Genomic DNA, 20,168 nt, shown 5'->3' with positions numbered 1-20,168 from the left:
AACAGGGATTTATGAGTGCATGTTGTGGATTGTGGATTGCTTTGAACAAACCAGGTTAAACAGAAACTCTGGCTTGGCCTTTGCTCACATAAAGAGAGAGCACAGCTAGTTTCTGCGAACATCTGAATGTGGTATTTGAGTTTGCTCACAATACCAGAAACCCAGCCTTCCCAAGCCGCCAAGCTCTCCGTCTGACCTCAATGTTCTGCTTAAGTCCACTTACTTCTTACTCTCATAACTAGCAAAGATGTCCTCAAAAGCCTCTAGAGGGCGCTCCTCTGAATGATCAAAGGAGAAATCAAGCATAGGAGCATGGCTGTAGAAAATAAACACCACACACACAGTCACTCGAGGGCCAACGCCACCAGCAGGTGCCGATCTATGACCAGCTTTATTGCCCATAGGGGTTAAACTTTAGTGAAACTGATCACAGGTCAGTAACTGAGGGGAAACCCTTGACAAACACCAGAGGGAAAGCACAGGGGACATTGCAGGGATATACTTGGTAATTCTCACAAAATACCAGTCAAGAACATGTCCAGGGTCATATTTCGCATTGCATTTTGCATAAATTATGCAGACGTGATCACCATTATTGTGATCATGATATTTTCCATTAAAAGTAAGCACACCCCACCCAATAATGTTAAATGGTCTGTAATGTATGGTGATAAGCACAGTACAGTGGTATTTAAATAAATAAAATGTTAAATGTAGTGTCTTTTTGTGTTTTTTGTTTTGTAAAATGAAAAGCTTTAATATTATTTCTTCATGGAAAATATAATTTCCAATTTTTGCCTTTGGATTTTGAGATGAAATATGACCCGGACATGTTTTTGTGCCATTCACCCAATATATACCTGTGTTATATTGTGTAGTTGCATTAAAAATGGGTTAGAAGTGTATGAGATTACTGTGAGAATCGGCCTGCAATGTGCCTTTGTGGAGAGAGCATGGTCACATGATCACCTGCCATACAAAGGCAACGAAAGGACAGGAAGAGATCAAGTTCCTCACAATACTTCCTCCCTCTCTCTCTCTCTCTCTCTCTCTCTCTCTCTTTTAGTCACACAAGCCCGAGTCCAAAGCTTACCGGTACATCCTCTCAATGGGCATGTTGGATCTCTGCAGCTCTCCGAGAGGAACTCTGGAGTTTGGTCTGACCACACCTGTACATTCACACACACAGACACAAACAGCATTGACGGCGTTATTTCAACATGCGACGAGACACCCCACCCGAAACGTCTTGCAAACAGGCTTACTCACTTATTTTTATTATCCCTTCCTAGTTTAATCATTCCGAAATCCTTCTAAATATGACTGTTTGCGTCATTGGGCAGCTTTCTCACGTGCAGGCTATAAATAACCTTCTTAGACCCTGAGAATCCAAAGTTTTGGACTAATCTGAATCTAATCCATAATGCTCCATGGGTTACCCGCAGTCTTGGCTGCCCAGCGGCGACCGGCCTCGTTGAAGGCGGCCAATGCGCGGACGGAGGCACGGAGGATCCCCCATCGGAACATCGCCACCGGATCCATCCCGATCAGCTGCCGGACATAAGCTCGATCGCTGCTCCGCAGGAGGGCCACGATATCCGGACGCATGTGATCCGTGTTCTTCTCACGGAAATCCTGGTCGCAGCCAATGTACACGATGAACATTAGCACAGTCATTCTCCCAAACAGGACTCTTTTGCAATGCATTAATAATAATAATTAGTGCTGGGCAATCGATTAATTGCGATTAATCACATCCAAAATAAAAGTTTGAGTTCACATAATATCCGTGTATGTACTGTGTATAATTATTAGGTATATATAATTATTAGGTATATATATATATATATATACCTATTACACACTCCATGTATATATTTAAGACATATTTGCATGTATATACACTGTATATATATTTATATAATTTATCTTATATATAAATATAAATATTTTATATATAAATCAAGCATACATGCATGTGTGTATTTATTGATTGCCAAGCATTAATAATAATAATTGGTTAAAATATTAATAGATTAAAAAGATAATAAAAAATAATTATTAGTATTTATACATTTATTAATCAATCATTTTACTATGGTAGGTTCATTAAAGACATTTTGTAAACATCAACAATTCTGTTAAAATTAAATGATTAAATATTAATAGGAATAAAAACAACAACAAACAAATTATTATAGCTTTAATAGTTAAGTAATTGTCATTTAAGGTATTTTGTAAGCATATAAATATTTGTATTGTTTGGCCTGACCAAGTAAGAAAAACAACAAAAAAAATTAATATATTAAATACAAACATGCACAACATATTCTAATACAGCTTTAATAAATAATAATTTTATTTTAAAGACTTTAATGACAAAGTAAATTATTAATTGTTAAAGTTGTAATAAAAAAGAATTTTAATTTGACTACGTGTCATTAAATGCATCTGGTGGAGATGACCATTTATTTTCATTATTTAAAAAATAAATGATAAAAAACATTAAATATTAATTATTCTAAATATATATTAAATTATAAAAATATTGACTTTGATATATTACACATAGTAATTCTACTAATTGTTAAAGTCATAATTTATAATATATATATTAGAATAATTAATATTTAATATATAAATATATATATTTTTTTTAAATAATGAATTGTTGTTGACAAAATGCCTTAAATGACACACAGTAAAATATATATTTTTTAAAGCTTTAAATAATTTTTATTGTATATGTTATCTTTTTTATTATATAGTGAAATAATATTACTATATTATATTACTATATTTTTAATATAGTGAAATTATAACTTTCCTGTGAAGCATTTTTATTGTGTGTTAATATTTTATTATATAGTAAAAATATATTATTATATTACTATATTTTTAGTATAGTAAAATTATAATGTTAAAGCTGTAAAGAATTTGTATTGTGTATGTTAATATTTAGTATATTAATTTTATTTAAAAAATTTTTAAATGAAAATATATTTTTATGTTTACAAAATGCCTTTAATGACACAGTAAAATGTGTAATTGTTAAAGGCGTTTTGTAAATTTTATTTTAAATATTACTATAATATAATATAATATAATTAATATAATATAATATAATATAATATAATATAATATAATATAATATAATTAATATAATACAATACAATACAATACAATATAATTAATAATATAATATAATATAATATAATATAATATAATATAATATAATATAATTAATATAATACAATACAATACAATACAATATAATTAATAATATAATATAATATAATATAATATAATATAATATAATATAATATAATATAATATAATATAATATAATATAATATAATATAATATAATATAATATATGTCTTATTCTCAGTTGCCGTTACCTTAATCTGGTATTTGACCTTCCCAGCAAAATGGAGGATGACGAAAGCCGGTTCCATCACTGGAGTCGCCACAAAGTATTGATTCTGTTGGTGCTGCTGTTTGAACTTGGCCAGCAAGGTCTTATCAGTGGCGTGAGGAAAGCTACAAAGACAATGTGTTGAGAATATCGACAAAAACACAATTTGGCAATGATGATTGACCCACTGAAGGATGAGCGCCTCACTTGCTCTCCTCGTCCAGTAAATAGAGGAGTCCAGTGGGCTTCTTGCTGACGAGGTGAAGACATCCCACATTATCCGTGTAGTCGATGTTGTGCCAGGTGATGCCCTCGGACTGATACTCCTCCTGCCGGGCGACCAAACGCACTTCACACTCAGATCGCCACAGGAGAACGGGTTTACCCATCCCGCATAGAGCCCACTAACCTGTTCAAGCTTAAAGATGTGCTGGTTGAAGTAATACTGAAGCTGCTCGTTGGCGTAGTTGATGCAGAATTGTTCAAAGCTGTTGGTCTCGAAGTCTTCGAAGCCGAAGATATCGAGCACACCAATGGACAAACACTGAAACACAGCAGACACAACATGAGCCCTTGAGCATCCTCGATTCGAACTCTGACCGCTGCGGTTCCCATCTCACCGAGACGGACTCCTCCATGTCCTTCTTATTGAGCAGCGCGTGGTTGATCCGCAGGACGATCCAGTCGAACAGGGCGCTGTACAACGACTTGGCCATGGAGTCCCTCGCCGTGATCGCCTGGAGAAACCACACTGGTTCAGATTCAGAACATCTGGACGCTGGGATATGAGAGCGGCGTATGAGAGCTTACCTCGCTGTGGCTGTAGGGCAGGATCAGCTTGTCGTTTACGGTCACCGTTTTCCTCTTGGTAAGAGCCTCCACCAACAGCTCCTCCTTCACCTGCACACACATGTAGTGTTTTCATCTTTTATGGGGACTTTCCATAGGCGTAATGGTTTTTATACCGTACATACCGTATATTCTATCCCCCTACACTGCCCCTGCCCCTAAACCTAACCCTCACAGGAGACATTCTGCAATTTTACATTTTCAAAAAACATCACTTAGTCTGATTTATAAGATGTTTTCCTCATGGGGACCTAAAAATGTCCCCGCAAGGATGAGGATTTCGGATATTGCTATCTTTGTAGGGACATTTTGTCCCCATAACGTGATGATTACCAGTCCACACACACACACACACACACACACACACACACACACACACACACACACACACACACACACACACACACACACACACACACACACACACACACACACACACACACACACACACACACACACACACACACACACACACACACACACACACACACACACACACACACACACACACACACACACACAGACAGACACACAGACACACACAGACACACACAGACACACACAGACTTGAAAAACCACATCCTACAAACTACAGAGAGCATCAAACACACGTCATCCGCTAATGACAAACATTAATCTATTCAATATGACAATAATAATAATAAATCAATAAAATAAATGTATATCTATTGCAATTAAGCTATTGTACAGCAAGACATTTGTATTTTTTATGAATAGAAAATATTATTGTATATATTATTTAAAATAATTGTATTAATATTTAGTTATTTTTAGTGCTGGGGGAAAATAAATTGATTAATCGCATCCAAAATAAAAGTTTGTGTTTACATAATATGTCTGTGTACTGTGTATCATTATTATGTATATATAAATACACACATAATTTATAATTTTTATTTTTATAAACAATTATATTTATATACAAGATAACATTTTTCTTAAATATATACATGCATGTGTGTGTATTTTTATATACATAATAATTATACACAGTACACACACATATATTACGTCAACACAAACTTTTTTAATCACGATTCATTTTTCCCCAGCACTAGTTATTTAATTTTTTCAATTATAAAAAAAATTAAGAAATAAATATATAGTACCAGTATATTAGTATATATTACTAACTATTGTAATATTACTATTATTATGTTAAACATTGAGTATTTAATAAGAATAGTAATAACAAAAATAGTAATCATATAAAATTAATATTTTATTTCTTTATTTGAATTAATAAAAATTATAAATATTAAACAAATCAATAAAGAAATATATTAATATGGCAATAATACTATTGTACTGTAAAAAGTGAATATTTAATAAAAATAATAATAAAAAACATATGGGCATTTTATACAAAAATATGTATAAAACAATAATATAAGATATTCCTAAAATAATATAAAATAATAACAATAATATATATTTTTTATTTAATTAAAATTACAAAAAAATTATTACTATGCAATAAAATAAATATATTAATACTGCAATAATACTATTGTTTTCCATAAAAAGGGAATTTAATAAAAATAATAATAGAAACATCTATAAAATTCTGTAAAAAATAATAATAGAAAATATTTATAAAATATGTAAAATAATAATAATACATTTTTTAAATATAAATAATATAAATAAAATAATAAAATAAAATAATATAAATTACAAAAAGATTTATAAATATTATAAATATATTATATATATATATATATATATATATATATATATACACACACATCTTATAATAATAATAGCAATAATTACTATTATTATACATTTATTAAAATATATAAAATTATTATTAGTCATATTATTGAAAACATTTTTTGTTCATATTTTATTTATGTTATTATTTGAATGATAAAAATTTGAAGCATTTAAGAAATATATTAATATATAAATAATATTATTGTTCTATAAAATAAAATAAATATTATATAAAATAATCATTTTATTCATATTATTAAAACTATTTTCTGTTAATATTTTTTTATTTTATTATTTGAATTATAAAAATTCAAATCAATTAAGGAATATATTAATATCACAATAATATTATAGTACTTTAAAAATAAGTATTTAATAATAATAATAATAATAATAATAATAATAATAATAATAATAATAATAATACAATAAAATTATTTAATTTTACAGAACAAAAATAGTAGAGCGTTTATTTTGGTGTAAAACCGCTCAAATTTATAAACAAACTTGGGAAGGAAATCCATGCAATAAATCCATGTTCACTAAATGCATTTGAAATTTATATTACTGAATTTACACAATTCACTTTGGTCATACTTCCAGTCGAAAAAAAAAAAAAAAAAGAACGGTATAATAAATAATAATAAAACAATTGCATCCCAAATTTTTCAAAAGCATCCGGAAAGTTTGAGAACCGTATTGACCTTGAGCAGGTCTGAGAGCGTGGAGAGCACCTCCGGAGGCCCGACGTCCAGCCCTTCCTCTCGGCCCGACGACTTCTGGCTGTACGTCACGTTCCCCAGGTACAAGATGGCCGACAGGACGGAGAATATCCTACAAGGAACGCAAAGCTCTCAGATACGAGTCCTCAAACACATCAGCCCGTACAGAGTGTGACAGGAGACTCACTGTCTTTTGGTGGCCGGCAGGAAGCCGACCATCTCCATGGCCTGCTGCAGTCGCTCGAAGTCGTGCCGGAGGTCGTCCGCATCCTCGATGGTGAAGTTTTGCTGCAAGAGAAGAGCAAAAGAGCGTTTGAGCGCCAGCCTGTGTGGAGGTTGTTGACCTGTAGAGCGCTCCTGAACGGGCGTCACCTGTTTGAGGTAGAAGTATTCTTCAGGCTGCAGGAGTTTGAACTCTCGTCGCTCGTCCTCTGATGCTCCCACCAGCAGATAGTAAAACACGTGGTAGTTCCTGCGGGAAGAGGAAACGCCAACAAACCACAGTCAACCCGGGACTAGTTAGCCAATAGCTGCTAACAAAAGACAGCTAACAAGACTGAAGCGGCTGGCGGAGTTTCTGGACCGTTCACATGAATCCATTCACGAACGCAAACCCCAATGCTACATGCTAATATTAACTTGTTACAGTTTTACTGTATAATATTTTGGAAACGGCTGTCCTATATTAAATTTGAAGGCGCTACTTTGATTTTGGACCACAACTATTTGAATGAATCAATTCATTCATAAATAATGGTACTATTTATTCATTTATACTGATTTAAATTGGTAATTTAAACATAATTATGCAATGTTTAATTATGCCCCCCCCCATCAATAAATGCATGCATGTACATATATTAATATAGTAAATACATTATTTATACGTTTTGAAGGATGTGATCTTGTTTTTGTGTTCCAATTCATTTACATTTTTAAATCAAATTAATCAATTAATTCATTAATAGAAGGTAATAAATGTGCTAATTTTGATTGAAAACCTGAATGTATTTGTTTTCTTTTATATTATTATTATATATGTACTTAAATGTATTTATACATAATTTTATTTATTTATGCGTTAAATTTAAAAGAGGTGATATCTTGTTTTTTACATAAACCATTTGAATAAATCAATTCATTAATAAACCATAGTAATTTATTTATGCATATTTAAATTAAAATATTCATTGTGATCGTTTTCTTAGTTCCACTTTTTTTTACTTAAATGTATTACTATATCAAATTTGATGGAGTTGGTATCTTCAAATCCAATGAATCAACGAATTCATAAAATATGGTAATATTTAATTATGCTAATTTTTTTTCTTCAAAACATTAAATGTATGGATATATATATATATATATACACACACACACACACACACACACATATATATATATATCAAAATATATAATGTCTGTGTACAATTTTTTTTATAATACATTTAAAAGTGATAATAAATAAAATAAATCGTTTTTGGACCAACTAATTTACATAAACCATTTGAATGAATTAATTTATTAATAAACTATAGTAATTATGCAAATGTATTTATTTATACATTAAATTTGAACGAGGTGATAGCTATTTTTGCTGATTTTTTATTCAAAACCTGAACGATGTTTACATTTATTTTTATATTATTATATACAGTATATGAATTTACTTAAACATTTTCATTCCTAAACCATAATACTATTTATTAATGCTGATTTAAATCAAAATACTCATTGTAATACTTATGACCTCAACATTTGTTTGTTTATTTAAATATATTATATATACAATTTTATGTTTTTGGACTGAAATCAATTAATTCATTAAATATTTAATTATGCAAAACAAAAACGTATGTAATCATTTGCATACTTGATCTTGTTTTTGGATCAATTCTTTCACCTGAACTGTTGTTATGAATCAGTTCACTAAAGGGGAATCCCAACGCCTCACACTGGTTCTCTTGTTACTCAGAAATATGCTTTACAATATTTTGGAAACATCTGATCTTCTGTCACGCCATTGAAAAATGTTGCTAAGTTTGTAGCGTGGTTATATTTAGCCCTCCAGCAGTGCAGGCTCTGTTTTTCGAGTTCTGCAACCTGATTATCTTCTGCGACTTCCACAGAGAGCTGATAATAATGAGGTTAGCGCTGCAGAAACCAGCGCGAGTGAGATGGATCGACAGATACACGGGCTCATCTGTGAGAACCAGCTGTCTCTGGCCAAATCTGGCTTTCGTCGTCAAGTAGAAACGTCTTGAAAGCTTTTACCTCTCGTTCTTCTCTCTGGAGACCAGGCGAGATTTCTCCAGCAGATATTTTTCAACCACAGCCCTGAAAGACAACCAGAAACATTACACACGTCAGATGCCAGCAGCTCTTGGTCGTAAAACGGGGCTTTAAAGTGCACAGATGTCAATCAAAGCGGCAGATGGCCTGAACAAAACTCTCAATGGAACGCAATGGTGAACGCCCACTTTATTCCCATTCATGTGTGTCAAAGATCTTCGATAAGACTTGAACCAAACCAACCTGATCTGGGAAGTATCCCAATACTACAAACTTTAATTTGAAGCAGTGTCCTAGTGTCTAGTGTCCACTTAATGACCGTCATCCAGTGAAGTAGGCCACACTGCACTGGGCCAGAGAACAATAGGGCCACTGAAAGCATCCGTATGGCTTCATTGACTTCCCTCGCCTTTGTTTAGAGGAGCACAAGTACAGCGCAGGGGAGACGGGAACTATATTTACCCCTAGGGCTGTTTTTGCAGTTTTTTGTAAGTTAGACATCAACCGTCTTAGTATTCCTCAATTCATTATTAACAATATAACCAGGGAAAAAACACTATTATTAAAAGAATGCTGGATGCCAGCCGAACTTAGCCCCGCCCACAACATTTGAGGTCGGGAAGTTCGGTCTGAACTTGATCCGTTGTGGAGCAACTATGCTGGAACCAGAGCTGTTCTGACCAATCAAATTGTCAGTGCGGGCTTTATACGATGATAAGGGGTGTGACGAGACACTTATCTCACGAGACGAGATGAGACACGAGATCATAGATATTAAGTGCAAACAATAACCATAACACCATAATCAAAGTACTCAATATTCAAAGTGCAAATAGAGACCAAATTTTTCTTCAAGCATGATACAGAGCTTGGGAGCCTTTATATCGGGAGATATCCGCATGGCTCAGGGAGCCGCTTTCAAACAGCGGTAACGTATTGAAATTGCGATTGAATGCGCGCTAGGGATGTGATGGTGAGGAAATTTTCCCACCGGTTAATTGATGTGTGACAACACCGGTAATACCGGTATCACCGGCGGAGGCTTTTAAATCACTAATTCTATCTAACCGAAAGTAACATGCACACGACCGCTCTGAACTGAAAACGCGCCAGTGTTGCGTATTCACACACCGTGAATGACAGCTCGTCTGTAAATGCGCGCTCTGTGAGGCCATGGGCGCGTCTCAATCAGTTCCCTAGTTCAGTAGTCAGGGCACTGATCAAGCATTGATCAGTCTATGTTTGAGATGCACGCCATGAATGAATAACAGTTCGTCCGTAAAGCCTCGTTTATACTCGACGCGCCCGCACGAGCGCGAGGGTGCGCGCGGCAAAAATAAATGCGCGCAGTCAGCGTAGCGCGGAGGCTCACACTGCGGAGCCAGGCAAAAGTAAACAATGCGCGCTCTGTGCGGCCGTGCACATTTTACTTTCGGTTTTGAATTAGCGCCAATTCGGCTGCGGGTTGCTTGAATTGTGGGTTCATTAGCCTATTATTTTTTATGAAAAACACAACAACAAAACAAATGACAAACTCCCTTAAATAGGCGCTTTTACGTTTCGCTTTGAAACCAAATCCTCCCCGATCATCTCAGTCAGCTCCTCACTCTTAAATCTGATGAATGACTCCTGCCGCTGTCCTGCTTTATTAAGCAGATACGTTCAGTTTTTATTTGTATTGTCTGTTCTCTAACTGAACTAAATTATTTTATTACTATAAAAAAAAAAATCAAAAAGACGGTAGGCGGTGCCACGGTGGGCAAGTGATGTAACCGGTGTTGAGTCTGGACACCGGTAACACCGGCAACACTGACTATCGTAGCAAGCCTAATGCGCGCTCCTGTTTACTTTCACTTTCAATTCCGCGATTGTGCGTACTCTGTGAATAGAGAGCGGTGGTGTTGAACGCACTCAAATATAAGTCTGACGCTTCTGCTGCACAACGAATCCTCCGCCACGTTCCAGTCCAGTCCACTAACACGTAACACACACTCGTAACACACGCTCAATGCGAGCTCTTCACTAACACGTAACACACACAAGGCCTGTCACGATTGGTCGATACAATCGACTGCATCGACACTGATTATTAGTCAACTTCAATATTTTTAGTCACCAAAGAGCGCTTGGGTTGAATTCGTTTACTAAGCGGAGAACTTGTTTGTATATGCGTTCACCTTTACTATTTTTCTCAAAAATGATGATCGTGTTGGTAAGTACTCCGTGTATCCTTAAATTCTTTTTACAACGCCGGCAAAGATCGTTTACACTCCTCTTCTTCTTCTACTTCTTCCAGTGTGCATGCAGTTGAGTTCTGTTGACAACTAAGCGTACTATACTGAGTGTTGACTTGTCTTTAATAATTCCTGAAGTTGATATTAGTTAGGCTAGTTATTTTGGCTATGGTCTTTATAAATCCTTGTGTGAGTGTTCTTCAGCCTGTAGATTTTTGTTCATGGTACTCAGCGACAATGAAATGTTTTGCGATAAGACTTAAAATGTGAATGATATCTAAGTTTTTTTTTAACCTTATTGGAATCAAAATGTACCCTTTGTCTCTCGTACATTTCATTTGTTCAGAGAGTCTGGCCACTCTCCATTGACAAGCGTTAACTTCCTTGAAGGCGGGAACTCCGCCATAACCAATCGCTAACGTTCGGTCATGACACATGTCATGCGTTCGCCTTAGCCAACTCCTTCACCACTGACAGAGCGAGCAGGAAAATCAAACTTTTCCCGAACCCCGTGGGGAGGAAGGCCACAACATCATGGCCACCAACAAAACTCAGCAAAGATTGTTCTTGCTCCGGCTATAACTTCTGGATACTCTGCAGCGGTGCCACACCAGAATGAATGGCTTTACTCGCATCTTTCTCCGCCTCCATTACTGAACTACAACTCAAACTAGCGCACGACATCAACGCCATCGTTCTCAGCCACTCCCTCTGTTCGCTGATTGGACCGGTAAAAATATGACCGAGAATATACCGCAATCCCAGACGACGTACTGAAGGAAAATTAAAATTGAGCGGAAGTGCGTAAGAGCCAGGCTAATCAAAATTGGGAATCAATTAGAATTGGAACTCAAACGATACCAAACGCCTATATTACACACTAAAAAACAAACTCTTTTTTTAAAGAACTCTATTTTGATCAAAAGAAAATGCCTCGAGTGCAACAGTTGATTCCGGAAGTAAAAACTCACTTACAGTGAGATAAGAGGTGGTTAGGTGCTTCTGTTGAAGCCTTTAGCCTGCATTATTTCAACTTAATGGTGTTTAACAGCAGAATTCCTGGTGGAAAACTACATTACCCATGGTGCTGTACAAAAAATTCCACCAATCAGAGAGTCGAAAATAGCAATTGCTCTAGCGCCGCCCATTTCCTTGTATCAGTGCAAATGACTTAATCGAGCCGACCTCTCGAAGCTCTCAAAAAGGAGCAAAAGTGACTAAAACAGATATAAAATAAACTAGTTAGACGACGTAAATTCAATCAAGCTCTACACATTCATCCACTGATCTCTGTTATCTCTGCGGAGGAGGAACCATGTCAGTTCCTTAAATGTGTTTATACAGCGTCTGCCAGGGGTGAAGGTGGAAGTGATGTGTATGAGCGGAGTGTGACGTCTGTGGCCGACGGCAGGGTGTGTGAGAGCGAGCAGCAGCTGATAAGAGCTTCAAAGGCAAGGGTCGCTTTCTGAAGGCCGCAGCCTCGTCCCGCCACGGCACACATGAAAAGAGAGAGAAATGAAAGGTTGCTCACCCTCGCACCACTCCGCTCTCCAGGTAATTGACCTGGATGAACTTCCCAAACCGGCTGGAGTTGTTGTTGTGGGCGGTCTTTGCGTTTCCAAATGCCTGTTAAAGAGAAGGAAAAAAAAAGAGGATGTGAGACTTTTGAAATATTATTTATATTTTTTGTTTCTTTTTTTGTGCACAAGTTTTGTTGTGTATGTTGCGGGAAGACCGTGTGTTATTCAAAAACAAAAATACATTTTGCAGTCCTTCTAATCTTTAAATAAACCAAACATTTTGTCAAAGACGAAACGTAAAACTGATCTATTTGTTCAAATTGGTGTACTTGTTTCGAAACATTGAAAATTATATTTTTAAAACACAAAATTATATTCATTATAAAAACATATTATTATAATTACAATTTTGTATAATAATAGTATTTATTATTATGATCAATTATTAATAATAAAAAATATAATCGCTAAACAGCATTTTACTAAACATTTTATATAAACTAAACTTAAATGATTAAAACATTATTATTCATTATGATCATTATCGTTATTACTCTGTAAACAATATTTATTTTGTTTATATAAAACAAAATATTGTTTATTTTGTTTTTATTTATAATTTTACAAATTATAACAATGCTTACAAAATAATAAACGATTTCATTGAAAAAAAAGATTATACAAGTATACGATTAATTAAAACATAATTATCACTATTTTATTTATAATTACCATTACAATTATTTTAATAATAATAATAAGAAGAAAAATATATATTATCTTTCATCAATTTTTCGAAATAGATCATAATGATTCTTCATATTACAAATTAAAAATAAAATATAAATACATGTATATTAAGAGAAATAGATAAACAATAATACACTATTTCAACATCAATACAAATGTATTATTCATAAAACATTTTTAATTAATTATGACTATCATTATTTAAATAATAATAATAATACTTTCAAATATATATTATTTATTAAACTAATAATAAATAAACAATTAAAACATCATCACTACAATATTATATGTTATATAATAATTACTATTCTTTTAACAATACAAATATTAATCATTATTATTAATAATAATAACAACAACAAAATATTTTTAATAGCAATATTATTTTTAATAACGGATAAATAAACTTTAAAACAACATACAAAACCACATCTATGTGTAAATCAGATTTATATGAATAAATAAATAAATACATTTAAAATAAATAAAAACTAAAGTTAAACAAATAAATGAATTAAATTTAATAAATATGTATGTGTGTATGTATGTATGTATGTATATACATACACATATATATATATATATATATATACACATACATACATACATACATACACACACCACACGAGGAACAGATATAGAAAGCTTAAATCATAAATCAGATTAAATCATGTTTCAGATGCAAATAACTCCAGTCCCCGTGACTGAAACAAACACACACTCTGAGAGTAATTTGCGTGACGTTATCGCCTGTAAATCACATCTCCTCGTCCTCCAGCCGCTCACACCTCCATCTGTGTGAAACGCTGAGATTAATGTGGAAAGCGCCGCGGGCCGATGCCAACCTCTGCCAGAGGGCACAGCGCCGCCCCGTCCCTCAATGAGGAGCAGTGTTTGCCCAGATCGGCCAACAAAAGCCCGGCCGTGGGGGAGAGCGGCGCTGTGCATGTTAAAGAGCGCGGCTTTGTGCCAGACACCAGTGGAAAAACGCACGGGGCAGGGGGAAGGGCCCTAACCTAATTAAGATTCCCTGCAGTCGACCTGTGACCCCTTTCCCCAAACACACCACAGATATCAGGGAAAGCTGGAGCGTAGAGTGTAGCCAATCAGGACGGCCGTACTGCCCCAAAATGAGCATTCTGTCACTGCTTACTTACTCTCGTGTCCAACAGCTTGAAACACACAACAAGAAACTTCACACAACAGCTCGAAGCAAGTCCAGCTCCAACACACACAATACAACTATCCCAACAGTGGTCATATGACCCGCACATTATAATCACAATAGCTTTCCCATATTATTTCCAATAAAGCCATTTCCAGAGGCTTCGCACTGAGATGTAAAATATGTGATGCATGAACTTATGTCTGTTTATGTCATACAGCATAGCGTGCAAAATCTCATATAGACTCATTTATGATGCTTTAACTGTGCTTTTATTATTATTTTTGGAGGACAGACCTGGTTAAATAAATAAATAAATAAATACAAATTATTATAGTAAATAAATAATGAATCCATATTAAATAAATACATAATTAAGAATAAAAAAATTATGAATAATAAAAAATAAATAACTAAATACATAAAAATAAACCATTAAGTAAAATTAATAAAAAAATTATTACTAAATAAATGTAAAATATGTAAAAATAATAAAATAAATGTAATGTGTATATATATATATATATATATATATATATTTATTTACTTAGTCATCATTTATTTATTTTTAATTATGTAGTTATTTTATATGGATTCTTTATACATTTACTTTACTTCAAATACAGTAATTATGTATTTGTTTATTTTATTGTATTAATTTATTTACTGGTTTATTTTATTTACATAGCAAATAAAAACTAAATAAAAATAAAATAACTTAGTATTTCTTTATATTTGTTTACTTATCCATTTTAATTTATTAATTAATTTATAAATAAAGACTAAGCAAATTAAAATACATAAATAACCATCAGTAAATAAATTAAATAAAAATAAAATAACTAAATAAATGCATAAAAATAAACCAATAAGTAAATAAATATAAATCAGTAACTAACTAAGTAAATATATAATAAATCCATAAATTTTATAAGTATATAAATTATTAATTAAATAAATCAATCAATCAAATGACTAATACACAAGTAAAAAATAAATAAAAAAAATATAAAGACTAAGCAAATAAAAATACACAAATAACCATATAAATAAAATGTATCAGTAAATAAATTAATAAATAATGACTAAGTAAAAAGATGAATATAAATAACTTTACAAATAAAATAAACCAATAATTAAATAAATATAAAAATTTGTAAATAAATAACTAAATTACGAAGTACATACATTGTAAATCCATAAAATAAACAAGTAAATAAAAATAAATAACAATACAAAAGAAATACAAAGCAAATAAAAAAATTACCATGGAAATAAAATAAAATAAATAAACAAATAAATAAATAATTACTATATTTGAAGTAAAGTAAATGTATAAAGAATCCATATAAAATAACTACGCAAATAAAAATAAATAAATGATGACTAAGTAAATAAAACAATAAATCAGTAAACAAATAAACAAACCATTAAAAAGAAAGAAATAGACTAAGTAAATAAAAAATAGAACTAAAAACTAAATTCATTACAAAATCATTACAAATAAATTAATTATCTGTAGCAGAAACAATATTTTTAGAAAGACGATAATAAACTGTGACAAGAATTTTCATTTTTGGGTGAATTATCTCTTTCTCAAGACAACTCATAAGTCATAAGATTCTATAACACACACACACACACACACACACACACGCACGCACACACACACACACACGCACACACACACACACACGCACACACACACACACACACACACAGAAGTGAAAGAATATTCCGGTCTGACAGTGGATCTGACAGTAGATAAACAACACTCATGCAGGCGGCCGCTTCAGATTCAAACAGGTCTTCTCAAACACTCGCTCTGATTGGCTGCGGGACTCCAGGGGAATGAGGAAACTCGACATGCATTTCTCTGAATGTCGCAACAGCAAACATGCTAAACCCTTTTCTGCCAGACCTGGGAATGGAAATAAAATGGGGTAGGGGAGAAGACAGAAACCTGCCGACCTGTCTGGACTAGTTCTTATTCCTGGCTGTTATTTGGGAGTCAGCAGCTCGCGGAGATTTCCACGACAGACCACAAGCCTCTCGTTCCGTATAGAAACTACAAGTTCAACAACAATCATTAGATTCAATCAGTCCCGTTTCGGTTCACTGAGATCTGAGCAGAACAGAACGAGAAACGGCCTCACAATCAGCTCTGACAGCTGAAAAAAATCAAATAAAAATTATATATATCATAATTATATATATATATATATATACACATAAAAAATATGTTTGTTTGCATACAATAAATATAAAATTATTATTACATAATAATTAAATATAATTTAATATATTTGAATAAATTATTCATAATATATGTATAATATTTATTACAAATTATATTTATATATATATATATATATATATATATATATATATATATATATATATATATATATATATATATATATATATACACATACACACACACACACACTATAAAATGTATAATATTAATTATGTATAGAAAATTGATGTATAGAAAAATAGATAAAATAATATATATTAAATACCATTTATATATTAAATGGTTTATTTATATTAAATATCATTAAGTTATTATTAAATAATATATCATATTATTTATAATATATATATATATATATATATATATATATATATATATAAATAAATAAACAATGATTTATATTACATACACACACATTATTATTAATATATATAATTAAAGTTTTTATATATATATATATATATATATATATAAAATTCAATAATAATAAAAAACTTTAATTGATGTAATATATATTAACTGTGTGTATAACAATACATTAAATTATACATTACATTATTTATATTATATACCTACAAAGATATGTACATAAACATATGTATTTGTGTGCAACAGCATACATGCTAAATCCAAGATTTATTTAAATATATTTAGATAGCAAAACAACTTTGTATAACTCTAAACAGACAAATCATTAATACAATGTATAAAATGTATTGCACGTTCAACCCTCTGGTTCGGCGGCCACTGAAATCGAAGCCATCCATACAATACCATCACAAATCAACAAAGGGCCTATTCTCACAGAGATCTTCATAGAAAGGCCAGAAGAATCGCATTACTCACAAATAACACTATGGGACGCTCACATGACCGTTAAATATAGCAGCTTCTCCTTTTATTCTCGGCCTCGGAGCGATCATGTCCAAAAATCAGGCCAAGGCAATCTCATCGTCTCAAGTGAACTGTGACTTCATTCTTCATTCTTCCTCTTCAGCATTAGCACAAAAAGACGAGTCCGGGTGGTTTTGTTCGGAGTTGTGATATCGGGTTAGTTGGTGACAGCCTGTACGAGCGCTAATTGATATCACGGACACAATAGCATATAAACAAACGTCCTTCAAGAAGAACGAGGCATCAATTCATTAGCTCATTTGTACATTCATTAACATTTGTACATTTTCTAACTCCAAGTACAAGGAAAGCAAAGAGTGATGCTTGTCCTAGCATAAGCGCTAACTACAATAGCCTTTAAGGAATGAAAAATACACAAACATGGAGTGCTCTCGAGAAAAACTGTCTTAAAAACGTTGTGCAGATGGGGAAAAATCACACAAACAAGACCTGAATCCACACTTTTGGTGTTTGACTACAGTATTAAGGCATTTAGATCTTTAAAATTACAATCATTTCTTTCCAGGTTGCTGGAAATTGAGATTCTTGGGTCTCCAGTGTGCCTGTAATCTAGGCTGTAACCATGTCTTAGGGTGCTTTCACATCTCTAGTTCGGTTCATTTGGTCCGAACCAAGGGCAAACAATTATACGTTGTAGCATTTTGCAGTTTTTTTGGTTCCTTTTCACACCGTAGCTTTGGTTCGAACCAGTTGAAACGAACCAAAATGCAGTCACATGACAACATCCACATCCCTCATTGGCCATGGCGTATTTCCTAAACTGCGACTGCGCGGGCTGGTTTTGTCCCTGGCCATAATCTATTACATTGTTTGTATACAGCACAATATGCAAACAATATATTTCTATAATGAAGCGCGGATGCGGCTTGAAAACAACGCTCTAATGCACTGCAAACGCGCATCGCTCGTCACTTCAAGTGAAGATCGCGCTGTTCTTGTGAATTTTCGAAAGTTGGGACCTAATATGGTCATCAGACCAAATTTCTATGAGGCTCCGCAACTCTTAACTACTCCAACTTTGTCCGCGAGTCAAAAAACAACTGTCAACAAACACTTCCTCATCACATAATGCACAGCGCACAGCTGACTACGGCAGCTGGTTTAGTCCAAAAATGATCAGTACTTTTTGCAGTTGGGTCTGTTCGAGGTCGGATCACGTTCTCACCACAAACAAACCGCTCCAGAGTTGGTTTGAAAGCGTACAGACACCACCTCTTCATGGAGCTCTCGGTACACTTGTTTGGTCCGCTTTTGGTGCGCACCCGAGTGCGATTGCTGCTCTCACACCTGACCAAACGAACCGCACCAAAGGGGAAAACCAACTCTAGTACGATTCAACCGAACTAAATGAGGCAGGTGTGAAAGCACCCTTAATAGTGATGGGGAGTCGGCTCCAAAAGAGGAGTCGATTCCTTGACTTAGAATAGCCCCAGAGTTGGGGTCGACTCCAGCACCGGAATCGACTCTGTGTCAACTCTGTTGCCGAGTCAGAAATCACTCACTTGTTTACTTATTCTCTAATCCGAGGCCGGTTCTAGGCATGGGTATGGGTGGTCTGAGTCCACCCAAACGTTTGCCTTGCCCACCCAATCAAAATTAAGGGACTGATAGCGTTAATCTGTTTTTTTTACGATGTAACAATCTGAGGTGGGCTCCATGTTGAAAGGTTTGATGAAGGGTTGTAGAATGCCCCACACAATCACAAAAATAACACCAGAAATTTGCTGTATTTTTTCCTTTATTAACTGAAAGTAACGGCGCAGCACGTTATAAACTCGATATGGCTGAAAACTGTATCACGATATTGGTGTTCCAGATCGGTCAATATCGATAATTATTGATACTTTTTATTGATACTTTTACTTTTTATAAGGACCAGGAGAAAAATATATTACATTTAAACATTTTTATTTTAAACTTAACCTTCCTCTGATTATACTCCCCTCAGTTATAAAGGCAGAAATGTCAAAACAACCATGGAAAAAACTCAAATAATTAAAATGTAAACATGCGTATACCCGGCGTCCACACGAGCGCGAGGGTGCGCGTGACAAAAAAAATACATCAATGCAGAGCGGGCGGTCGTGTGCATTGAGAGACCCCGGTGCGTCTCGATCTGAACTAGGGAGAGGATTGAGACGCACCCCCCATTTCGCTTGGAGGTGAACTTTCCGCGCGGCTCCACAACCGAAGATGCACGAGTTTGCGGCGAATCTGGCCGAGCACGAGGTCTTATCACGCCGGCACCCAGTTTGCGCGTCTAAATCAGTTGCTTATATTTACAAAATGAGCCAACAATA

The 20,168-nt window shown here is 33.8% G+C and overlaps 1 protein-coding gene across 22 annotated transcripts in view; it reads right to left on the bottom strand.

The window, feature by feature from the left end:
* LOC307120922 (myosin IXB) overlaps positions 1 to 20,168 on the bottom strand; it is a 71,265-nt gene that overhangs the window by 20,454 nt on the left and 30,643 nt on the right. For 13 of the 22 annotated variants that reach the window (XR_013815894.1, XR_013815895.1, XR_013815896.1 and 10 more), the window contains exons 3-13: positions 12,787 to 12,881; positions 9,004 to 9,066; positions 6,917 to 7,201; positions 6,712 to 6,841; positions 4,229 to 4,318; positions 4,039 to 4,155; positions 3,828 to 3,962; positions 3,626 to 3,747; positions 3,402 to 3,543; positions 1,440 to 1,635; positions 1,094 to 1,169 (exon numbers count right to left, since the gene is read on the bottom strand). Coding sequence is in view for 18 of the 22 variants with exons in the window: in XM_079808182.1 (XP_079664308.1) it covers positions 1,094 to 1,169; positions 1,440 to 1,635; positions 3,402 to 3,543; positions 3,626 to 3,747; positions 3,828 to 3,962; positions 4,039 to 4,155; positions 4,229 to 4,318; positions 6,712 to 6,841; positions 6,917 to 7,201; positions 9,004 to 9,066; positions 12,787 to 12,881 (1,451 nt within the window). In the remaining 4 variants the exon portion in view is untranslated. Of the gene's footprint in view, positions 1 to 223; positions 317 to 1,093; positions 1,170 to 1,439; positions 1,636 to 3,401; positions 3,544 to 3,625; positions 3,748 to 3,827; positions 3,963 to 4,038; positions 4,156 to 4,228; positions 4,319 to 6,711; positions 6,842 to 6,916; positions 7,202 to 9,003; positions 9,067 to 12,786; positions 12,882 to 20,168 lie in introns of all 22 variants that reach the window. The other 9 variants (XM_079808194.1, XM_079808198.1, XM_079808183.1 and 6 more) reach the window with 3 other exon arrangements.

This window comes from Gobio gobio (genome assembly GCF_949357685.1).
Source record: "Gobio gobio genome assembly, chromosome: 24".
Taxonomy (NCBI): domain Eukaryota; kingdom Metazoa; phylum Chordata; class Actinopteri; order Cypriniformes; family Gobionidae; genus Gobio; species Gobio gobio.
Note: the sequence above shows the minus strand (reverse complement) of the source record. Positions and strands in the feature narration are given on the sequence as shown.